The 23,807-nt window shown below is 45.3% G+C and overlaps 1 protein-coding gene across 1 annotated transcript; it reads left to right on the top strand.

The window, feature by feature from the left end:
* Positions 1-4,470: 4,470 nt before the first annotated feature.
* Positions 4,471-21,314, top strand: ALDH6A1 (aldehyde dehydrogenase 6 family member A1). Its single transcript, XM_077463672.1, has 12 exons — positions 4,471-4,639; positions 7,822-7,866; positions 8,740-8,814; positions 13,028-13,189; positions 13,272-13,350; positions 13,437-13,739; positions 13,941-14,062; positions 14,143-14,332; positions 15,710-15,891; positions 16,196-16,375; positions 20,802-20,900; positions 20,985-21,314. The coding sequence occupies exons 1-12, from the start codon at positions 4,613-4,615 to the stop codon at positions 21,090-21,092; spliced, it is 1,572 nt and encodes a 523-aa protein (XP_077319798.1). The 5' UTR covers positions 4,471-4,612; the 3' UTR covers positions 21,093-21,314.
* The last annotated feature ends 2,493 nt before the right edge of the window (positions 21,315-23,807 follow it).

Genomic DNA, 23,807 nt, shown 5'->3' on the forward strand with positions numbered 1-23,807 from the left:
TCCTGGTGATGCGCGGTCCAGTTTCTCGAAGCTCAGTAAAGACCGTCTCCAGATCTGTTCCTGAGGATGAAGAAAGACAAATTTGGAGATGTATGTCCCAGGACCTGCAGTCTAATAACAATAAAAATTAAAATAATATAATAGAGGACAGATATGACTCCCCATCTAACAATATGAATACACTTTAGCACTCTTCCCCCTCCAATATCATCGAAAAAAAGAAAACCCTTCCACTCAAATAATAGTAATAAAATTACAGAGACAAGAGGACCACCCCCCGTATGACCCCCCCCCCCCCCCCATAAATTAATACAGAGATGACCCCCCCATCAATATTAATACAGAGGAGATGACCCCCCCCCATAAATAATAATACAGAGGAGATGACCCTCCCCATAAATAATAATACAGAGGAGATGACCCCCCCCATAAATAATAATACAGAGGAGATGACCCCCCCCCATAAATAATAATACAGAGGAGATGACCCCCCCCCCATAAATAATAATACAGAGGAGATGACCCCCCCCCATAAATAATAATACAGAGGAGATGACCCCCCATAAATAATAATACAGAGGAGATGACCCCCCCATAAATAATAATACAGAGGAGATGACCCCCCCATAATAATAATACAGAGGAGATGACCCCCCCCATAAATAATAATACAGAGGAGATGACCCCCCCCATAAATAATAATACAGAGGAGATGACCCCCCCATAAATAATAATAATACAGAGGAGATGACCCCCCCCATAAATAATAATAATACAGAGGAGATGACCCCCCCCATAAATAATAATAATACAGAGGAGATGACCCCCCCCATAAATAATAATAATACAGAGGAGATGACCCCCCCCATAAATAATAATACAGAGGAGGTGACCCCCCCCATAAATAATAATACAGAGATGACCCCCCCCCAAATAATAATAAGAGGAGATGACCCCCCCATAAATAATAATACAGAGGAGATGACCCCCCCCCATAAAATAATAATACAGAGGAGATGATCCCTCCCCCATAAAATTAATAATACAGAGGAGATGATCCCCCCCCCCATAAATAATACAGAGGAGATGACCCCCCCCCATAAATAATAATACAGAGGAGATGACCCCCCCTTAAATAATAATACAGAGGAGATGACCCCCCATAAATAATAATACAGGAGAGATGACCCCCCCATAAATAATAATACAGAGGAGATGACCCCCCATAAATAATAATACAGAGAGATGACCCCCCCCCCATAAATAATAATACAGAGGAGATGACCCCCCCCCCCCATAAATAATAATACAGAGGAGATGACCCCCCCCCATAAATAATAATACAGAGGAGATGACCCCCCCCCATAAAATACAGAGGAGATGACCCCCCCATAAATAATAATACAGAGATGACCCCCCCCCCCCATAAATAATAATAGAGAGGAGAGATCCCTCCCCCATAAATAATAATACAGAGGAGATGACCCCCCCCCCCATAAATAATAATACAGAGGAGATGACCCCCCCTTAAATAATAATACAGAGGAGATGACCCCCCATAAATAATAATACAGAGATGACCCCCCCCCCATAAATAATAATACAGAGGAGATGACCCCCCCATAAATAATAATACAGAGGAGATGACCCCCCCCATAAATAATAATACAGAGGAGATGATCCCCCCCCATAAATAATAATACAGAGAGATGATCCCCCCCCATAAATAATAATACAGAGGAGATGATTCCCCCCCATAAATAATAATACAGAGGAGATGATTCCCCCCCCCATAAATAATAATACAGAGGAGATCCCCCCCCCCCATAAAATACAGAGGAGATGACCCCCCCATAAATAATAATACAGAGATGACCCCCCCCCCCCCCATAAATAATAATACAGAGGAGATGACCCCCCCCCCCCCCATAAATAATAATACAGAGGAGATGACACCCCCCACAGTATTGATAACAATAATAGTATTACAGAGGAGGAGACTCCACCCCCCAATAATAATCATATTAGGGTGGAGGGCGGCACCCCCACCCCGCTCTAATAACAGAGCACAGGACAGGCAGGCCACCTCCAATGATAAGGTAACACCGGACGGGACTGCTCTGGTCTCATCAGGCCTCACACAGGACACTGGTTGGACTTCACTCACCCTCAGCCGTCGCCGCCATTATTTGAAAGCAGCGGGTCACGTGACGTCAGTCAGCTGGCCGCTCTAGCCGCCATATTGCTACACCCGGAAAAATTGAGTTAGTGGGCGGACCCCACATGTTGCTGAACAAGATGCTCAAACGAGTACAGCGTGCACGTGATCCGGAAGTGAACTTTGATCTAACTAGGGAGTCTCCGGTGTAGTGTCACAGTTTGATGCCTATCACAGGATGGTGCGGAAGTGACGTTGTTGCGTTACTGCGCATGCGCGATGCGCTCCAAACGCTCGCGCCGTGCGTTCCAACATAGTTTCGGCAATACAGTTCAGCGAAACCATCACAATAATGTTACGGAAGTGATGTTACACACAACACAAACACGGGCCACGTTGTTGCGTACTGCGCATGCGCGATGCGTTCCAAACACTTGCGCCGTGCGTTCCAACATAGTTTCGGCAATACAGTTCAGCGAAACCATCACATAATGTTACGGAAGTGAAGTTACACACAACACAAACACTGGGCCGTTCGTTACAACACTAATACTTCCCTTGTTACCTAGTAGGTTTTGCATTGCTGGGACTTGTAGTGCCTATCCTGAGCTACATGCTTCAATGTTCAGTGTCCTCATCCCTATCCCCATGCTTCAATGTTCAGTGTCCATCCTTATCCCCCGTGCTTCAATGTTCAGTGTCCTCATCCTTATCCCCGAGCTTCAATGTTCAGTGTCCATCCTTATCCCCGTGCTTCAATGTTCAGTGTCCTCATCCCTATCCGCGAGCTTCAATGTTCAGTGTCCTCATCCCTATCCGCGAGCTTCAATGTTCAGTGTCCTCATCCTTATCCCAGAGCTTCAATGTTCAGTGTCCTCATCCCTATCCCCCTGCTTCAATGTTCAGTGTCCTCATCCCTATCCGCGAGCTTCAATGTTCAGTGTCCTCATCCTTATCCCCCTGCTTCGATGAGGACACTGAACATCGAAGCATGGGGATAAGGATGAGGACACTGAACATTGAAGCTTGCGGATAGGGATGAGGACACTGAACATTGAAGCACAGGGATAAGGATGGACACTGAACATTGAAGCTCGGGGATAGGGATGAGGACACTGAACATTGAAGCAGGGGGATAGGGATGAGGACACTGAACATTGAAGCTCAGGGATAAGGATGAGGACACTGAACATTGAAGCACAGGGATAAGGATGAGGACACTGAACATTTAAAGCTTGCGGATAGGGATGAGGACACTGAACATTGAAGCACAGGGATAAGGATGAGGACACTGAACATTGAAGCTTGCGGATCGGGATGAGGACACTGAACATTGAAGCATGGGGATAGGGATGAGGACACTGAACATTGAAGCACAGGGATAAGGATGAGGACACTGAACATTGAAGCTCGCGGATAGGGATGAGGACACTGAACATTGAAGCATGGGGATAGGGATGAGGACACTGAACATTGAAGCACAGGGATAAGGATGAGGACACTGAACATTGAAGCTCGCGGATAGGGATGAGGACACTGAACATTGAAGCATGGGGATAGGGATGAGGACACTGAACATTGAAGCACAGGGATAAGGATGAGGACACTGAACATTGAAGCTCGCGGATAGGGATGAGGACACTGAACATTGAAGCATGGGGATAGGGATGAGGACACTGAACATTGAAGCACAGGGATAAGGATGAGGACACTGAACATTGAAGCTCGCGGATAGGGATGAGGACACTGAACATTGAAGCACGGGGATAAGGATGGACACTGAACATTGAAGCTCGGGGATAAGGATGAGGACACTGAACATTGAAGCACGGGGATAAGGATGGACACTGAACATTGAAGCATGGGGATAGGGATGAGGACACTGAACATTGAAGCATGTAGCTCAGGATAGGCACTACAAGTCCCAGCAATGCAAAACCTACTAGGTAACAAGGGAAGTATTAGTGTTGTAACGAACGGCCCAGTGTTTGTGTTGTGTGTAACTTCACTTCCGTAACATTATGTGATGGTTTCGCTGAACTGTATTGCCGAAACTATGTTGGAACGCACGGCGCAAGTGTTTGGAACGCATCGCGCATGCGCAGTACGCAACAACGTGGCCCGTGTTTGTGTTGTGTGTAACATCACTTCCGTAACATTATGTGATGGTTTCGCTGAACTGTATTGCCGAAACTATGTTGGAACGCACGGCGCGAGCGTTTGGAACGCATCGCGCATGCGCAGTACGCAACAACGTCACTTCCGCACCATCCTGTGATAGGCATCAAACTGTGACACTACACCGCCTTCTCCGGGAGGTGTTAAAGGGTTAGTCCTTGACAGCCAGGTCATTTTTACTGACCAATAAGAAGGCTGAGAAAGAGGGCCGTGTCTGCTGCAGCCAAAAGGAAGCCGGAGGAGGGGCCCGGAGACTGTCAGCGGAGCCTTAACGAAATGATGAGGTTGGGGAGAATTGTGCGGGTGAGATTCGGGACTGGAGCCGAGCCAAAGAAAGGGGGAGATCGGAGATGGCTACTTGGGGGGAGATCGGAGATGTGCACTGGGGGGGAGCGGAGCCAGGGGGGAGATCGGAGATGTGTACTGGGGGAGATCGGAGATGTGTACTGGGGGGGGGGGGAGATCGGAGATGTGTACTGGGGGGGGGGGAGATCGGAGATGTGTACTGGGGGGGGGGAGATCGGAGATGTGTACTGGGGGGGGGGAGATCGGAGATGTGTACTGGGGGGGGGGGGAGATCGGAGATGTGTACTGGGGGGGGGGGAGATCGGAGATGTGTACTGGGGGGGGGGAGATCGGAGATGTGTACTGGGGGGGGGGAGATCGGAGATGTGTACTGGGGGGGGGGAGATCGGAGATGTGTACTGGGGGGGGGGAGATCGGAGATGTGTACTGGGGGGGGGAGATCGGAGATGTGTACTGGGGGGGGGAGATCGAAGATGTGTACTGGGGGGGGGAGATCGGAGATGTGTACTGGGGGGGGGAGATCGGAGATGTGTACTGGGGGGGGGGGAGATCGGAGATGTGTACTGGGGGGGGGGGGAGATCGGAGATGTGTACTGGGGGGGGGGAGATCGGAGATGTGTACTGGGGAGGGAGATCGGAGATGTGTACTGGGGGGGGGGGAAATCGGAGATGTGTACTGGGGGGGGGGGGATCGGAGATGTGTACTGGGGAGGGAGATCGGAGATGTGTACTGGGGGGGGAGAAATCGGAGATGTGTACTGGGGGGGGAGAAATCGGAGATGTGTACTGGGGGGGGAGAAATCGGAGATGTGTACTGGGGGGGGAGAAATCGGAGATGTGTACTGGGGGGGGAGAAATCGGAGATGTGTACTGGGGGGGGAGAAATCGGAGATGTGTACTGGGGGGGGAGAAATCGGAGATGTGTACTGGGGGGGGAGAAATCGGAGATGTGTACTGGGGGGGGAGAAATCGGAGATGTGTACTGGGGGAGTGGGGCCGGGGGGGGAGAAATCGGAGATGTGTACTGGGGGGGGAGAAATCGGAGATGTGTACTGGGGGGGAGATCGGAGCCGGGGGGGGGAGATCGGAGATGTATACTGGGGGGAGCGGAGCCGGGGGGGGGAGATCGGAGATGTGTACTGGGGGGGAGATCGGAGATGTGTACTGGGGGGGAGATCGGAGCCGGGGGGGGGGGAGATCGGAGATGTATACTGGGGGGAGCGGAGCCGGGGGGGAGATCGGAGATGTATACTGGGGGAGCGGAGCCGGGGGAGGGGGTTGGAGATGTATACTGGGGGGAGCGGAGCCGGGGGGGGGGGGTCGGAGATGTATACTGGGGGGAGCGGAGCCGTGGGGGGGGGGAGCGGAGCCAGGGGCGATCTGAGATGGATATACTTTGCGGGTGGAGCCAGGGGCAAGGGGTATATACTGGAGTATTCTTGGGCAATGGGGACCAAAGCTATATATATTACTAGGTGAATTGGATCTTGAGGGCCAGAGCAATATACCAGGGGGAATGGTGCTATATACTAGGAGAGTGGAACTGGGTGGGGGGCAGAGCTTTGTAGTGGGGAGAACAGGAACCTGGGGGGATGAGAGCTATATGTTGGTACAATGGAGAATTGGAGCTAGGAAGACAAGAGCTATATATATGGGGGGGGGGGGGAGCAGATCCGGTTATATACATGGGGTATACTTAGGGGAGTGGTGCCAAGTGAACCAGAGCTATATACTGGGTGGAGCAGAGTCAGGTTGGCCAGAGCTGTATACAGGGGGGAAGCAGAGTCAGGTTGGCCAGAGCAGTATATGGGGGGGGGGGCAGAGTCAGGTGGACCAGAGCAGTATATGGGGGGGAGTAGAGTCAGGTGGACCAGAGCATTATATGGGGGGGGGGAGTAGTCGGGTGGACCAGAGCATTATATGGGGGGGGGAGTAGAGTTAGGTGGACCAGAGCAGTATATGGGGAAGGGGAGCAGAGTCAGGTGGACCAGAGCAGTATATGGGGGGGGGGGCAGAGTCAGGTGGACCAGAGCAGTATATGGGTGGGGGGGGAGTAGAGTCAGGTGGACCAGAGCATTATATGGGGGGGGGGAGCAGAGTCAGGTGGACCAGAGCATTATATGGGGGGGGGGAGCAGAGTCAGGTGGACCAGAGCCATATACAGGGGTGGAGCAGAGTCGGGTGGGGCAGAGCTATATACTGGGTGGAGCAGAGTCGGGTGGGGCAGAGCTATATACTGGGTGGAGCAGAGTCGGGTGGGGCAGAGCTATATACTGGGTGGAGCAGAGTCAGATGGGCCAGAGCTGTATACTGGGGGAAGCAGAGTCAGGTGGACCGGAGCAGTATATGGGGGGGGGGGAAGCAGATTCAGGTGGACCAGAGCAGTATACGGGGGGGGGAGTAGAGTCAGGTGGACAGAGCATTATATGGGGGGGGCAGAGTCAGGTGGACCAGAGCAGTATGGGGGGGGGGGAGTAGAGTCAGGTGGCCCAGAGCCTTATACGGGGGGGCAGAGTCAGGTGGGCCAGAGCTGTATACTGGGGGAAGCAGAGTCAGGTGGGCCAGAGCAGTATATGGGGGGGGAAAGCAGAGTCGGTGGACCAGAGCAGTATACAGGGGGGGGGGAAGGGAAAACGGAGTCAGGTGGACCAGAGCTGTATACTGTGAACATCTGGATCCTGGGGGCCTGTATTCATGTGGACCAGCGCTATATACTGGGTGGAGCAGAGCCATATATTGGGAACAACTGGATCCTGGGGACCAGAACTGTATACTGGGGTCTGTATCCACGTGGACCAGAGCTATATACTGGGGAACTTGAACCAGGAAAGCCACAGCTATATATACTGGGGAACTGGATGTAGTGGGACTGGAGCTATAAAGTGGGAGACCAGAACCAGGGGAACCAGTTATAGACCGGGGGGAACAGGATGCAGGGACACCAGAGCTATAGATGGCAGGAGGGAAACACAACTAGGGGGGGCTGGAGATGTAGATGATGAAGGCCATCTATGTGAGAATTGGGGAGACTAGACATGTAGACTGGGGAACCAGGAGCAGTAGAGTTGTAAACCTGAAAACGAAGTTCTAGGTAGAGATGGGGGAACCAGAAAATCATTTATGGTGGTATACTGGTCTTTCCTGAGGTATAGTTTAAATTGCACATCTTTGTTTTTCAGGCTTCGGCTCAGATCCATCGTGCCAACTATTCCTCCGCTGCCGTGGTAGGTTACAGGCCACTCTAGAGTCTTATCACTGATACAATGGACTCTTCTTTTGGGGGTGCCATTTAAAAATATTTAGTAGGATATGATCTCTGTGGGGGATTGAAGGTCATAGTGAGCATAGGATTCTCAACAGCCCCTAACCTCCCAACAACACTTCTAAAATAACAGAATCCCTGCCTACCTACCGTACCTACCTTTTCCACAGTATACTACATAATCGTTCCAAACCCTGCACAGTATTGTACGGAACCACAAAACTCTTCTTAGTTTAGTACTTAACCACTTCAGCCCCGGACGATTTTACCCCCTTCCTTACCAGAGCACTTTTTAAAGCGGACCTTTGGTCATTTTTTTTTCATCTTTCCATCTAATAAATCTTCTGCCCTTGTTGTTGTTTTAACGTTTGATAGTAAAACATTTTTTTCCTGCCGGTAAATACCTTATACAGCCCACTTCCTGTTTCTTGTCTGGTAAAAAGCCTAGGCTTATAACATCATGCACAGTCCTCTCAATCTTGTTTGCCAGGAAGGGAGGGGGCATTAGTCATGAGAGGGCCAATGAGGGCTGCAGAGCTAGAGGTGTGCCTCAGTGTAAATCCAGGAAGTGAACAGGCAGCAGCTTCAGATGCCCACAGTTAAAATGGCTGCAGCAAGACCCAGTGGAGGGAGATTTCTGCAGCATATTTGGCAAGTACAGAAGCGCAGTATATACGGTATAAAATAATATGCAATGTGGTTGGAGGGCAAAGATGTTTTTATTACAAATTATGTGAGCAGACTGCAGTTCCTTTTTTAATGATGTAGTATTTAACTTCAGCTGTATTTTTCCAGCAAGATGATTTTCCAACTATTGTATTTGTATTTGTTTCAGCCTAGGACAAAACTCTTCATAAATGGGCAATTTGTGGATTCAGAGACCTCAGACTGGATTGATATTCACAACCCGGTAAGCTCTGTCTGGTTCTTTCATGGTAACCTGGTTGGAGGATTCCAGGGGATGTGGTCTCATGTGATGGTAGCGGGTCCTAGGGGGTCACAACTGTCCACACATGGACATCACCATTTATGTGTCCATCACTCCGTTCATGTCGGCATCTCCAGACTGCTATAGAGGAGCTAGAAATGAACATTGCTGACATTTCATCATGGGTGGTTGCTGCTACCCATTCTCCATTTCTTGTCCCTGGTGGGTGATGGCTGGCCAACTTCTCCCTTGACTGGCATCCTCTCCGTTACCCTCTTCCCTGTGTCTCTTGCCAGTCAGCCACTTATCCCTCTATGTACCAAGTAGGCAATGGGGTAGATTTACTAAAACTGGTGCACACAGAATCTGGTGCAGCTCTGCATGGTAGCCAATCGGCTTCTAACTTTTGGCTTTTTCTATGAAGCTTTGCCAATAAAACCTGGAAGCTGATTGGTTACTAGTGCTCCGGTTGTAGTAAATCTTGTAATGGCTGCTAGATGTTTGATAGCGCTGAAATGGAAGCAACAGTTACCGCCTTCTCGCACTCATCTTTATAAACGCATCCGTTATATTTACAATATGGAGTACTTGGCTCATGTTCATAACAAGATTTCAGAGTGCAATAAGATTTGGTACTTATTAGAATCGCATGTCCCCTTGACATCGCACTCGTGAGACAATTGTGGTTTGGGGTTGTATGGTGGTGTGCGGTAGCATAGGGTCTCGTCCTCTACTGACTTATTTCTCTCTCCCTCCTTTCCTTCTTCCTTTCCTCCCTTTTCTCCTGTTATATCTTTTCAGGGTTGTTGTACCATTTTTGATACAGCAGATTCCCCTACTTTACATTGTATACTTACCTATATTGTCAAAAGTATTGGGACACCTGCCATTACATGCACATAAACTTTAATGGCATCCCAGTCTTAGCCCCCGTACACTCGGTCGGAAATTCTGACTGAAAAGCTCCGATCGGATTATATTGTCGGAAAATCCGATCGCGTGTGGGCTCTTTTTTTCCATCGGAATTTACGACGGAAAAAATTTGAGAGCAGGATCTCAAATTTTCCAACAACAAAATCCGATCTGAATTTTTCTGGTCGTTTTGTAGAGAATTCCGATCGGACAAAGTGCCACACATGCTCAGATCAAATTACAAGACCAAAGCACATAGTCCCGTCTTACGCAACGAACATCATCACGTTCCGAACGATCAGATTTTCCGACAACTTTGTCCGACTGTGTGTATGCAACACCAGTTTCGGACAAAATCTGTCGGAAAAAATTTGATGGATTTTGTTGTCGGAATGTCCGTCCGTGTGTACGGGGGCTAAGTCCGTATGGTTCAATATTGAGTTGGCCAACCCGTTGCAGCTATAACAGCTTCAACTCTTCAGGGAAGGCTGTCCACAAGGCTTAGGAGTGTATCTATGGGAATTATTTGGTTGAACTAGATGGACTGTTTTTTTTTTTTTTTTCAGCCTGACTATGTAACTATATGTAAATAAGTAAGTGTACGCGCTCACTATAAAAGTAGCATCAAACAGCAGCTGAACACCATAACCCAGATACTGGGCACAGAAACAAAATTAAAGAAAAGAAGTTCAGCTCTTGTGCTATAGGTTGTATATAGGTGTTTGCAATACCTATAAAGTGCAAATGTGCAAAAAATGACATAAATAAAATATATCAATCACTAAGTAAACCATGTGTCAGTTAATAGATTGAGAGATATATATATATATATATCTCTCAATCTCTCAATCTATATCAATCACTACATAAGCAGAACCAAATATCATATGAGAAAATACTGCAATACAATGCAAAAATAAGGTGAAAAGATGTGTTAAAAAGTCCATAAAAGTCACAAAAACATTCTTCTGTTGTGACTTGATACAAGTGCTTGAACTTGTGAGACCCCATCACTTCTAGTAAGATGGAAGGCTTACCGGATCACCAGTGACCCCCCCCCCCTTACTCAGGGAGGTCAAAAAGCATGAATTTGATCACAGATCCCCCACCATGGAACTCCAGATCTCCTTGGCTTCCCAGATCTCCCGGGTGTCTCTTATCGAGAACCTCTGTGTCTCAGATGGTCAATCACGGCAGGTATCCCAAGTAATGAAAGATAGTGCAAATCATGCACTGATGACGTCATTCTTTGACGAAACAATTGTCGGGTCGCCACATCTACATGCCCTGCACGATCGCACTTTAAACGTTTGTATACAGGATCTTTATTTACTTGCTAGCAATCCTTTGTTTTTAACCTGATTTTATGCTAATTAGAGACTCAGTGTCCTTATACAGCACGTAACTTGCTTACTCCGTTAAACCCTTTGAAGAGACAATATTGCACTATTTGGAGTATTATTTGTTTGCATGATTTGCACTAGTTTTTAATTACTTGGGATACCTGCCGTGATTGACCATCTGAGACACAGGTTCTTGATAAGAGACACCTGGGAGATCTGGGAAGCCAAGGAGTTCCATGGTGGGGATCTGTGATCCAATTCACGCTTTTTGACCTCCCTGATTAAGGGGGGGCGCTGGTGATCCAGTAAGCCTTCCATCTTATTAGAGATGATGGGTCTCACGAGGTTAAGCACTTGTATCAAGTCATATCATTTATAAGAAGAATGTTTTTGTCACTTTTATGAACTTTTTCACCATATTTTTGCACTGTATCGCAGTATTTTCTCATATGATATTTGGTTCTGTTGACCTTTTTGGTTTTGCTTATGAAGTGATTGGCATATATCAGTCTATTAACTGACACACGGTTTACTTAGTGATTGATATGTTTTATTTATGTCGTTTGCACATTTGCCCTTTATAAGTATTGCAAACACCTATATACAACCTATAGCATAAGCGCTGCACTATATTTTTCTTTATTATGTAACTATATGGTTGACCATTCTTCCAGAAGCGCATTTGTGAGGTCAGGCATTGATGATGGACAAGAAGGCCTGGCTTGCAGTCTCCTCTCTAAATCATCCTAAAGGATGATTTAGGTCAGAACTCTGTGCAGGCCAGTCAAGTTCCCCCACCCCAAACTTGCTCATCCATGTGTTTATGGACCTTGCTCTGTGCACTGGTGTGCAGTCATGTTTGAACAGGAAGGGGCCATCCCCAAATTTGAAAAGCGATAGTTCGCAACTACTTGCTTGCTCTTTGAAATCTTCAGAATTTATTGGTTCTCCGTAAAAGACACAGTAACAGACAGCAAAGTACCATCCCCAAACTATTTCCACATAGTTGGGAGAAAATTGTCCAAAATGTCTTGGTATGCTGACGCCTTGAGTTCCCTTCACTGGAACTCCTAACCCCTGAAAAAACAACCCCACACCAGAACACCCCCACACACACACTCATTTTTTTCCGACGGATTTTGTCCGAAACTGGGGTTACATACACACGGTCGGATAAAGTTGTCGGAAAATCTGATCGTTCGGAATGTGGTGAAGTTCGTTGTGTATGAGGGGACTACGTAGAGGCTAGAAGCCAATAGCTTCAGTCTTGTAATTTGATCTGAGCATGCGTGGCAATTTGTCCGTCGGAGTTCTCTGCAAACGATCGGAAAAAGTCAGATCGGATTTTTTTGTCGGAAAATTTTAGATCCTGCTCTCAAACTTTTTCCGTCGGAATAAGTCCTATGGAGCCCACACACAATCGCATTTTCCGACAATATAATCCAATCGGACCTTTTCCATCTGAATTTCCGACCGTGTGTACGGGGGCATAAGACTGGGATGCCATTAAAGTTCATTGGGTGTGTAAAGGCAGGCGTCAAAATACTTTTGACAATATAGTGTATATGTTGAATGCTATGGCCGGATGACTCTCCGTAGTTTCACAGGTTCCAGAATCTATACTGTTTATGCCATAAGGTTGATGTCTTTATTACACTTAATTCCCTTGTTGGAATGCTGCTGGTCACCTTGATGGATATTATTTTATTTTTATTTTTTGGAATACCGCTGTATGATCTGTATTGTGACTATGGTACATGTACCATAGTGGATGCAAACATTTATTTGGTAAAATTGGGTTCTCCTCAGTAAAGTTTGTGATTGCTGTTGAAATTAAACAGTTCTTTATTCTGTCATTGGTAGACCACTTCTACCAACCTTTGCATGGTGCATATTCCACTCCCTCATCACAGTAATGTTTTATGCTCTGTCCATTATAGGCCACCAATGAGGTGATCGGACGGGTCCCCCAGGCCACTCAGAAGGAGATGGAAGCCGCAGTAAAATCATGTGAACGAGCTTTTCCCGATTGGTCAGAAACCTCCATCCTCAGCAGACAACAGGTCTTTCTGCGCTACCAGCAGCTCATCAAGGATAATCTGGTAGGAGCACCAGCCAGGGCTGCACCATGCTGGGGGTCTCTCTGCAGCCCATGAGTGACTCTCTGTAAACTTTCCTTTTCAGAAAGAGCTGGCTCGTCTGATCACGTTGGAGCAGGGGAAAACTCTAGCTGATGCGGAGGGAGACGTATTTCGCGGACTACGTAAGACCCTTTAGAGATGAGCCATACATGCCACAGGTCAGAATGAAGTATCTGTATTTACATTGTGAACTTTGTCCTTTTCACAGAGGTGGTGGAGCACGCCTGTAGTGTGACCTCACTGATGCTCGGCGAGACACTCCCTTCCCTCACAAAGGACATGGACACTTACACCTTCCGCATGCCCCTGGGTGTCTGTGCTGGCATTGCACCCTTTAATTTCCCTGCCATGATCCCTCTGTGGATGTTTCCAATGGGAATGGTATGTGGGAATACTTACCTTATGAAACCTTCTGAGCGCGTTCCCGGTGCCACAATGTTGCTTGCACGTTTGATACAAGATGCCGGAGCTCCTGATGGGACACTGAACATTATTCATGGGCAGCATGCAGGTAAGAGCGGCTGCGAGATTGCTTGTGAGATGATCTGTATGACTGGAGCTGGGGTTCCTACAGAACCTGCTTTATATGATTTTGAGGTTTTTTTCCAAGTGATAAAGCAAAGTGAAAATTGGACAGAAAAGCTGTTCTCCCTATGGGAGGACCTGCTGGTACCATTCTTTTATGGGTTCAATTTCCTCTCTATCTTTACAGCTGTGAATTTTATCTGTGAACATCCTACAATTCGGGCAATCAGCTTTGTGGGCTCCAACCAGGCTGGGGAATACATTTATGAGACCGGCTCAAAACATGGAAAACGAGTCCAGTCTAACATGGTATGATATTTTATATTGGTGTGGCAAGGGCCTGCCTACCTCTCCAGACTTTTTGATTACTTAAATTATGTGTCTTACAGGGAGCCAAGAATCACGGAGTCATCATGCCAGATGCTAATAAAGAGAACACCTTGAATCAGTTGGTGGGAGCAGCTTTTGGTGCAGCAGGACAGCGGTGTATGGCGTTATCAACCGCTGTTTTGGTTGGGGAGGCCAAGAAATGGCTTCCAGAATTGGTGGAAAGGGCAAAGAAGTTGAGAGTCAATGCTGGTAAGAGGACAGTAATGGCTGGTTGTTTGTTCTTGCTGGTTTATGTGTGCCAGACTTAGGACCGGCGCTGCCACCAGGCAAACTAGATGGGCTAGGGCACAGGCATGGCTACTGGTTTCCATAATTTACACCACAGGGATGTAGATTTGGGGAGGGGTCTAACCACCAGGTGAACTAGACGGCCTAGGGCACAGCCGCATAGATGTAGATAAGGGGAGGTTAGGGGGGCACCCTGCCCAAATGCCCAGTTCATGCTGCCACATGGAGCCGTGCTGCTCAGCTGTCATATCTGTCAGAGAATATAGGCTGAGCAGCAGCAGTGGTGTGGTCCCCAGATTGCGCACTGACAAAAAAATTGTTTGTTTCATTCGTTTTTTTGCTTTTTTCGGAATGTCCAAATTTTGGAAATTTGAAATTCGGAAATTTGAAAATTCAGGCTTTTCACATTTCCACTTTTCGAATTCTGAATTTTCAAAATTCTGAAATTCTAAAATCCAAGAATCTGAAAAAGAAAATCAGTAAAATTTGAAATAATAATTATTAAATTATAGGTATTGGAATTTCTTTTCAAATTTGGCTGTTTGTTTAAAATGTATCTGAAATTACGAATTATCCGAAATAACGAATGCCACATCTAAGTAAATGGAATGGAACAAATTAATAATAAATAACAATAATAAAAAAGGTTTTACTATTATTATTAGATCGTTGCGTTCCATTTTTTATTTCAGATAATTTGTAACTCCGGATAAATTCGTACTCGTTATGTTCACCAACAGGCGCAGATGTTCCATTCTGACCAGTGGCACTGAGGGACTTGGGTGAACTCAATGTCCTGCTGCTGGTACCTGTAATATCTTCCCACTGCCTCCCCTACCTACCCCTCACCCCCTCATCATAGTGGGGGGGGGGGGGGGGGGGGATGGGTTGCAAGTGGCTGGTCTTGCCTATGGTGCAAAATAGTCTAGCACAGGGATATGCAATTAGCGGACCTCCAGCTGTTTCAGACTTACAAGTCCCATGAGGCATAGTAAGAGTCTGACAGCCACAAGCATGACACCCAGAGGCAGAGGCATGATGGGACTTGTAGTTTTGCAACAGCTGGAGGTCCGCTTTTTGCATATCCCTGGTCTAGCACCTGCCCTGGCTAGTCCCGGACATCACCGCACTTGGAAGTTCTTGTGTCGGTTTATATTTTACATGAACCATTGACCCTATCGCCATATTAGCTAACTTAGTAGATCTGTGTTAGACAAACTGCAGTAATGGCAGATTACAAGGAATACATTCTTGTGGTTCTCCATGTAACAACCAGTACTACTTTACAACTGTAGCCTGTGCTTCCTCTAATATATTGCATTCTTCTTCTTGATGCAGGGGAACAGCCTGGGGCCGATTTAGGGCCACTGATTAGTAAAGCAGCAAAGCAGAGAGTATGCAGCCTGATAGAAAGTGGTGTAAAGGAAGGTGCCACTTTGCTACTGGATGGCAGAGAAGTCAAAGTAAAGGGCTATGAGGATGGCAACTTTGTAGGACCGACTATCCTGGCCAATGTAACGGTACGTGTATGAGAAGAGTGATTTATGGATTCGGGGCATTGCAGGAAGGTAATATATCATGATACAGCACTGTTGCCTATACTGTATATAGATGTTCTGGAGGTTTGCAGAAAGACATTAAAATCAGAGGAAGGAGCTTGCATGGTAGGGGTTAGATGCTGTATGGATTCCAGGCTACCAGTCATATAGTACATATAAGATGCAGTGTTTTAGCATGACACAAGTTAGGGGGTAATGTTTAGATGTTCTTGGTTGATGAGAGGGGAAAAAAGGTTGATTTTCCGTTGCCTCTTGCTTTTTGCAGCCAGACATGACCTGCTACAAGGAAGAGATCTTTGGCCCGGTTCTGGTTGTTTTAGAAGCAGACAACTTGGATGACGCAATTAATGTTGTAAATAAAAATCCCTATGGAAATGGCACAGCCATCTTTACTACAAATGGAGCCACAGCACGCAAATACACTCACCTTGTAGATGTAGGCCAGGTACGTACAAGCCTTGGGGATGAGTGGGTTGCCATTGCTGAGCCTTATTGTTCATGTCAGTTGCATATATAGCGGGGGTAAAATAAGTATTGAACACTTCACCACCATTTTTCTTTGTAAATATATTTCTAAAGGTGCTATTGACAAGACATGTTGCTAGCAACCCATACATACAAAGACACCAAAACAAATACATTCAGAAATAATTTTATGTTTATTAAAATGGAATGATACAGGGAAAAAGTATTGATCACACTAACTGAAATTTTCATACAATTATTTAATACTTTGTATAAAATTCTTTGTTAATAATGACCGCTTTATAAGATGCCTCCTGTATGGAGAAACTAGTCGCATGCGTTGCTCAGGTGTAATTTTTGCCCATTCTTCCACACAGTCTTCAAATCTTGAAGGTTCCGTGGGCCTCCTCTATGAACTCTGATCTTTTTAGTTCTTTCCACAGGTTTTCTATTGGATTCAAGTAGGGTTGCAATGATGCCACTTTTTTAAGACCGAGTACAAGTACCGATACTTTACTTTTCTTTTTTTTTATGTCATGTGACAGTGGCACTAATATGCAGCATTGATGACGTGTGTTCTGTGGCAGTAGTTTATTATTTATTTATTTACTTGTTTTGTTTTATTCTTGTTACAATTTTACTTTTAAATATTTATTAAAATGTTTCATATTTTTATTTTTTATCAACCCTGTTTGGGGGGGGGGGCTTTGGTGAGATATCGGGGATCTGAACAGATCCCTGACATCCCCCCTTTGAGACAGGGAAGGGGACTGAGGACAGAGATTCTCCCCCCGTCCCTTTCTCTGCAGCCTCAGCTGCACTGAAGATGGACAGGAGACGACTCCTCTCTGTCACAGGGGCTTTTGGAGGGGACTGAATGCTGGACAGGCTGGTCCAGAAGGAGATAGAGCTCCGCAATGGCACGTGGAGCAGGGATATTTAGGGGAGACAACAGAATGCTCTCTGGAGGGCTTTGGTGGCCCTGGATTGCTGTGGGAGAGCCTTACAGAATGTTTTATGTTTGGCGATGAAGGGGAACCTACCCTTGAGGACCTGCGAGGCTAAAGAGGCTATTCCTGATGTACTCCGAGACTGGTGTTGTCTGGTTCTTGGGGGCTACTATAGCCAGATCCATTGGTCTCGTGTTACAGGACTTAGGAATTGATATACTGACGGAAGCACTCAAGTGGAGTGTGGGACGTTCCTTCACACTCTCTATTCATAAACAGTTTATGATGCTTAGTTATGAATGGACAGAGGCAGTGGCCACTGCCTCTGTCCATTCACAAAAGAAAGGAGCCAGTAAATGATATTTAGGGGTACACAGAGGGGGACTTGAGCAGCATGGAGGAGGACCCCGATCTCCCTGTATAGATTTCAATAAAGCGGCTGAAAGCTGCGGCGTGGGGGAGGTGAAGGAGAATTGGCTGTCAGCGGCTTTATTGAAATATATATACAGGGAGATCGGTGCTTGTAACTCCCCCCACCGCCACACCGATCACCCCTGACTGCCTAGGCATCAGAGCTTTTGCATGAGTACAAGTACTCGTGCAAATGCTTGGTATCAGCACTCATACCGATACTATTATCGATATTGGCGCAACCTTAGATTCAAGTCAGGTGATTGGTGGGCCATTCTAGCAGCTTTTTTTTCCTTGAAACCAATTGAGAGTTTGCTTGGCTTTGTGTTTGGGGTCGTTGTCTTACTGAAATGTCCACCCTTGTTTCACCTTCATCTTTTCATCATCCTGGTAGATGGCAGCAGATTTTCATCAAGAATGTCTACAAATGGTAAATTTTTCCATTCACCCTTTCTTTAATGATATGAAGTTTTCCAGTAACGTATGCTGAAAAACACCATGCTGTTCCCACCTCTAAACTTCACTGTTGGTATGGGGGGTGTTTTTGGGGTGATGTGCCATTTCACTTCCAAACATGGTGTGTATTATGGCATCCAAAGAGCTCAATTTTGGTCTCATCTGACCAGACTATGTTCTCCCAGTATTTCTAGATGTTGTGCAGCAAACTTTTTAAACAAGCTTCAACATGCTTTTTCTTCGGCATTGTAGTCTTGCACGGTGAGCGTGCATACAGGTCATGGCGGGTGAGTGCATTACTTTGTTTTCTTTGAAACAATTGTACCTGCTAATTACAGGTCTTTCTGAAGATCTCCACAAATAATCCTTGGCTCTTGGACAACTTTTCTAATTATGCTTTTCACTCCTCTGTCAAATCTTGCGGGAAACACCTGGTCTTGGCCGATTTATGGTGAAACAATGTGCTTTCCACTTCTGGCTTATGGGCCCCAACAGTGCTCACTGGAACATTCAGAAGTTTAGAAATCATTCTGTAACCAATGCCATGAGTATGTTTTGCGACAATACGATTGTGACAGTCTTGAGAGCTCTTTTATTTTACCCATCATGAAATGTTTATGTGAGACCTGAACCAGCTGATATTTGCAGTGACAAGGGGCAGGATTGCTTTCTAATTACTGATAGATTTCAGCTGGTGTCTTGGCTTCCCGTGCCTTGTTGCACCTCCCTTTCTTCATTTTTTTTTTTTTTTTATTTTTTTTTTATTTTTTTTTGCCATCTCAGTCTGTTACTTTATCCTCGCGGAGTGTAATCAACTCAATGTTCATATCTCCGCTTACTCCTTTTGACATCATTATGGCAAATTTTTGTTTTTCTTTTCATTACCTTTAATAAACGGTTTTACATTTGAGCACATATAAATACATTACAAGAAATTACTTATACTCCCTAATTTCTTTAACCCTCCCCTTCCCAAAAAAATTTAGTGGGGGGGGGGGGTCTGTCCCCCTCACTTCATACCCAATGTCCTCTCCCTCTCTGTCCCCTTATCCCTCAATTATTTCACGACAGTCCTCCCTCTCCAGAAATGCCAGCCATTGTTGCCACTCCCCATGATCTTCTTCCTCTATATCTTGTAATTTATGTATTGATTCCTCCATTATCCTCGTTTGCTCCACCCTCTGTACCCATTCCGTAATTCTTGGGATTTGTTTGGATTTCCAATAGCAAGGAATCAGTACTTTAGCTGCATTTAGGAGATGGGGGACTATCGTGTTTCTATATTGTGTTACTCCTGATTCGGCGTCGTGAAAAAGGCATGTCCAGGGGTTTTTCTTAAGTTTCTTTTGTGTCACCAAGTTTATGATTTCTACAATTTTTATCCCAAAACGGAGTTATTTTGGGGCAACTCCACCAAATATGTGAGAGGGAGCCCTCTTCCGAACACTCCCTCCAACACAGTGCCTGCTGTGCCCCTGTAAACCTCTGCATACTTTGGGGGGTCATATACCATCTTGATAGTAATTTATAAGACATCTCTATCATACAGACTTCTCTTGATACTGAGTGAGTCAGTTTACATATTTTTATCCTGTGTTCCTCATTCCTTAGTGCACCTAAATCTTCCTCCCCATTTCCCTAAAAATCTCGGAAATTCTAAATCCGTTTCTGGTCTTAATATTTTATAGATTTTTGATACTTTTCGAACTAAACACTTGTTATCCTTCAGTAAATTCTCCAAAGGTCTCAAAAACTCTAATCCCCGTAGCGGACATGGTAAACTTTGTGCAAAGTGTAAAATTTGGGCGTGCCTCCATTTATCTAACGGTTTGTGTCCCCATTCTTGTGTGAGTTCCCTATATGTATATAACCTATTCTCTTTGATTTCTCCTAATTTTATTTCCTCTTTACTTGCCCATCTACTAAAATATAATAGCTCCTCTTTCCCTGGTAAAAAATAATCTGTGTCCAAAAGTGACATTAAAGGTGAATTGTGGGTCCAGTTATGTGCCCTATTAATGCTATCCCATACTCTTAACGTGTGTCTCGTTAAATTACTTGTGTTTTCTCCTAAGTTCTGCTGCTCAGCTGGTATCCATACCATTTTTTCTATAGGCACTCCACTCAGTCTCATTTCCAGGTTTACCCAACCCTTTTCCTTCTGATTATATGTCCAGTCTGCTACTCTAGCTATTATTATTGCCTCATAGTATTTCTTAACTTCTGGTAATGCTACTCCCCCCACCTCCCTTTCTTCATGTGTTCAATACTTTTTTTTTTTTTTTCCTGTGTCCTTCTATTTTATCACACATAACTTAATTTCTGAACTTATTTGTTTTGGTGTCTTTGTATCTATGGGTTGCATGGGTTGTTGCCAACATGTGGTGAAACTTTCATGTCAATAGCACCTCTTAAATATCAATTTATCTAGAAAAATGGTAACGTGTTCAATACTTATTTTACATGCTGTATGTGATCTCATTGAGAGGGGCTGCATAGATCATCTTTACCCCAATAAATCTGACAGGTTTGTATTAATAGGCAGTATGTGGTGTTATAGTCGCTGCTAATAAAATGTAACTCTCATAGGTGGGTGTCAATGTTCCTATCCCTGTGCCTCTGCCAATGTTCTCTTTCACCGGATCTCGAGCTTCGTTCAGGGGTGACACCAATTTCTATGGGAAGCAGGTAAGCCCAGAGGGCCTGGCACATTGTGGGGGTGCTTTTAATTATCATAGATGCGGATTGTGTCAATTTTCTCTCTCTCTTTAGGGGATTTTTTTCTACACCCAACTTAAAACTGTCACCTCACAATGGAAGGAAGAAGATGCTACAGTAACCAGCCCTGCTGTGGTGATGCCAACAATGGGTCGTTCATAAAGTTGCTGAATTGTCTGTATGCTGGAGTGACAGGTGCTCTGCAGGTGCCTCTAGTGAGGGCCATACTGCTAATGGATCTCATGGGGGCCCAGCATATCCACTCCATATGACTGTGAACACTCGTGATGGACAATAGTTGACTAAAAGAATGTCTTTTTTATTTTTTATTTCCTACACTACTGTATTAATATACACCAAATAAAAGCTAACCATTCAATTCTTGATATGTCCAGAAATATCCAGAATTCTGCCAGTACAAGAATATAGACTATTTGGTTTTTGGAGTACTTCAACAAGACTTTCAGTTTAGACCAAATCCTTGGCAAACTCCACACTAGCTCATTATGAAATGCCTTAGAACACAGGTGTCAAACTAGTCACACTAGGCATTGCAAGGCTGACAAGCATGTTACAAGCATGACTTCCACAGCCAGAGGCATGATGGGACTTGTAGTTCCACAAAAGCTGGAGGGCCACCAGTTTGACACTCCTCCTTGTTAGAAGGCATGAATTGGGATAAATTCTTAGGAACAAAGAACACGGAGGAGAGATGGGTTTGCTTTAAGGGCATTAGCCAATGCACATCCCATTGGGTAATACATTTTAAAAGGGTGAACGAAAGTCCTGGATGGCTTAACTCCAATGTAAAAATGCATATAAAAGCAAAGAAAAAGGCCTTAAAAAATACAAGGTTGAGGGATCATTATCAGCATTCAGAATGTTTAAAGAATGTAACAAGAAATGTAAGGGTGCAATTAGGGCAGCTAAGATAGAACACGAAAGACGCATAGTAGAGGAGAGCAAAAAAAAATCCCAAGAAATTCTTTAAGTATGTAAACAGTAAAAAAGGAGGATGGACTATATTGGCCCCATAAAGAATGATGGACATCTGGTTACAAAGGATGGGAAGATGGCGAAGTTATTGCATTTATTCTTCTGACACATCACAGGAAGCACCTCCATGGTTAACAGAGGACAGAATTAAAATTAGACTTGGGGAAACTTAACGTTGGGACCAGATGGCTTGCATCCGAGGGTATTTAAGGAACTCAGTCAAGTAATTGCCAGACCATTGTTCCTAATTTTTACTGACAGTCTACTCACTGGAATGGTACCAGCTGATTGGAGAAAAGCCAATGTAGCACCGATATTTAAAAAGGGGCCAAAATACATCCATGGGAATTACAGACCAGTTAGCCTAACATCAATAGTATGTAAACTCCTGGAGGGGATAAGGGACTATATACAAGATTTTAGTAATGAGAATGGTATCATTAGCAATCAGCATGGATTCATGAAGAATCGTTCTTGCCAAACCAATCTTTAACCTTCTATGAGGAGGTGAGTTGCCATCTAGATTAAGGAAGGCCCGTAGATGTGGTGTATCTGGATTTTGCAAAAGCATTTGACACAGTTCCCCATTAACATTTACTGTACAAAATAAGGTCAGTTGGCATGGACCATAGGGCGAGTACATGGATTGAAAACTGGCCACAAGGGCGAGTTCTGAGGGTGGTGATAAAGGGGGAGTACTTAGAATGGTCAGGGGTGGGTAGTGGGGTCCCCCAGGGTTCTGTGCTGGGACCAATCCTAATTAATTTGTTCATAAACGACCTGGAGGATGGGGTAAACAGTTCAATCTCTGTATTTGTGGACGATACTAAGTTAAGCAGGGAAATAACTTCTGGATGTGGAAACCTTGCAAAAAGATCTGAACAAATTAATGGGGTGGGCAACTACATGGCAAATGAGGTTTAATGTAGAAAAATGTAAAATAATGCATTTGGGTGGCATAAATCTGAATGCAATCAATCCACTGGGGGGAGATTCTCTGGGGGAATCTAGGATGGAAAAGGACCTGGGGGTCCTAGTATGTGATAGGCTCACCAATGGCATACAATGCCAAGCTGCTGCTAACAAAGTAAACAGAATATTGGCATGCATTAAAAAGGGGATCAACTCCAGAGATAAAACATAATTCTGCTCTACAAGACTCTGGTCCAGCCGCACCTGGAGTATGCTGTCCAGTTCTGGGCTCCAGTCCTCAGGAAGGATGTACTGGAAATAGAGCGAGTACAAAGAAGGGCAACAAAGCTAATAAAGGCTCTGGAGGATATTAGTTATGAGGAAAGGTTGCGACTGCGAGCACTGAATTTATTCTCTCTGGAGAAGAGACGCTTGAGAGGGGATATGATTTAAATTTATAAATGCTGTACTGGTGACACCCACAATAAGGCTAAAACTCTTTCACGGAAGGGAGTTTAACGAGACTTGTGACCACTCATTAAAATTAGAAGAAAAGAGGTTTAACCTTTAAACTACATAGACTGTTCTTTACTGTAAGAGCGGCAAGGATGTGGAATTCCCTTCCACAGGCAGTGGTCTCAGCAGGGGGACATTGATAGATTAAAAAAAATAAATAAAAAAACAACCGCAACATACAGGGATACTGACACATAATCACACACATAGGATGGACTTGTGGCTTTTTTCAACCTCACCTACTATGTAACTATGTAAGAATGAAGCCCTCCAGTAGCGTCCACACACTGCCAAGACAGCTGACATCTTCCCTGAAGTTTCTTTCGGGTTTGTGGGCTCCAGCACTGCGAGTGGCTGGAACCATGATGACATCACTCCTGCACATGCTGCCATTTATGGCACGGGCATCATCGGCTGCATGCACTCTGAAAATCTAAACTGGTCAAGTTTTGG

This window comes from Lithobates pipiens, unplaced genomic scaffold (assembly GCF_037356315.1).
Source record: "Lithobates pipiens isolate NorthernLeopardFrog02 unplaced genomic scaffold, aLitPip1_a1.2 Scaffold_30, whole genome shotgun sequence".
In the NCBI taxonomy this organism is placed as follows: Eukaryota; Metazoa; Chordata; class Amphibia; order Anura; family Ranidae; genus Lithobates; species Lithobates pipiens.

Excerpts from the sequence above, each read along its gene's own strand:
- ALDH6A1 (XM_077463672.1), top strand. The coding sequence starts at position 4,613 with ATGATGAGGTTGGGGAGAATTGTGCGG. Across the intron at positions 13,190-13,271 it reads AGCTCATCAAGGATAATCTG|AAAGAGCTGGCTCGTCTGAT; the intron begins GTAGGAGCACCA and ends TTTCCTTTTCAG. Across the intron at positions 16,376-20,801 it reads ACCTTGTAGATGTAGGCCAG|GTGGGTGTCAATGTTCCTAT; the intron begins GTACGTACAAGC and ends TAACTCTCATAG.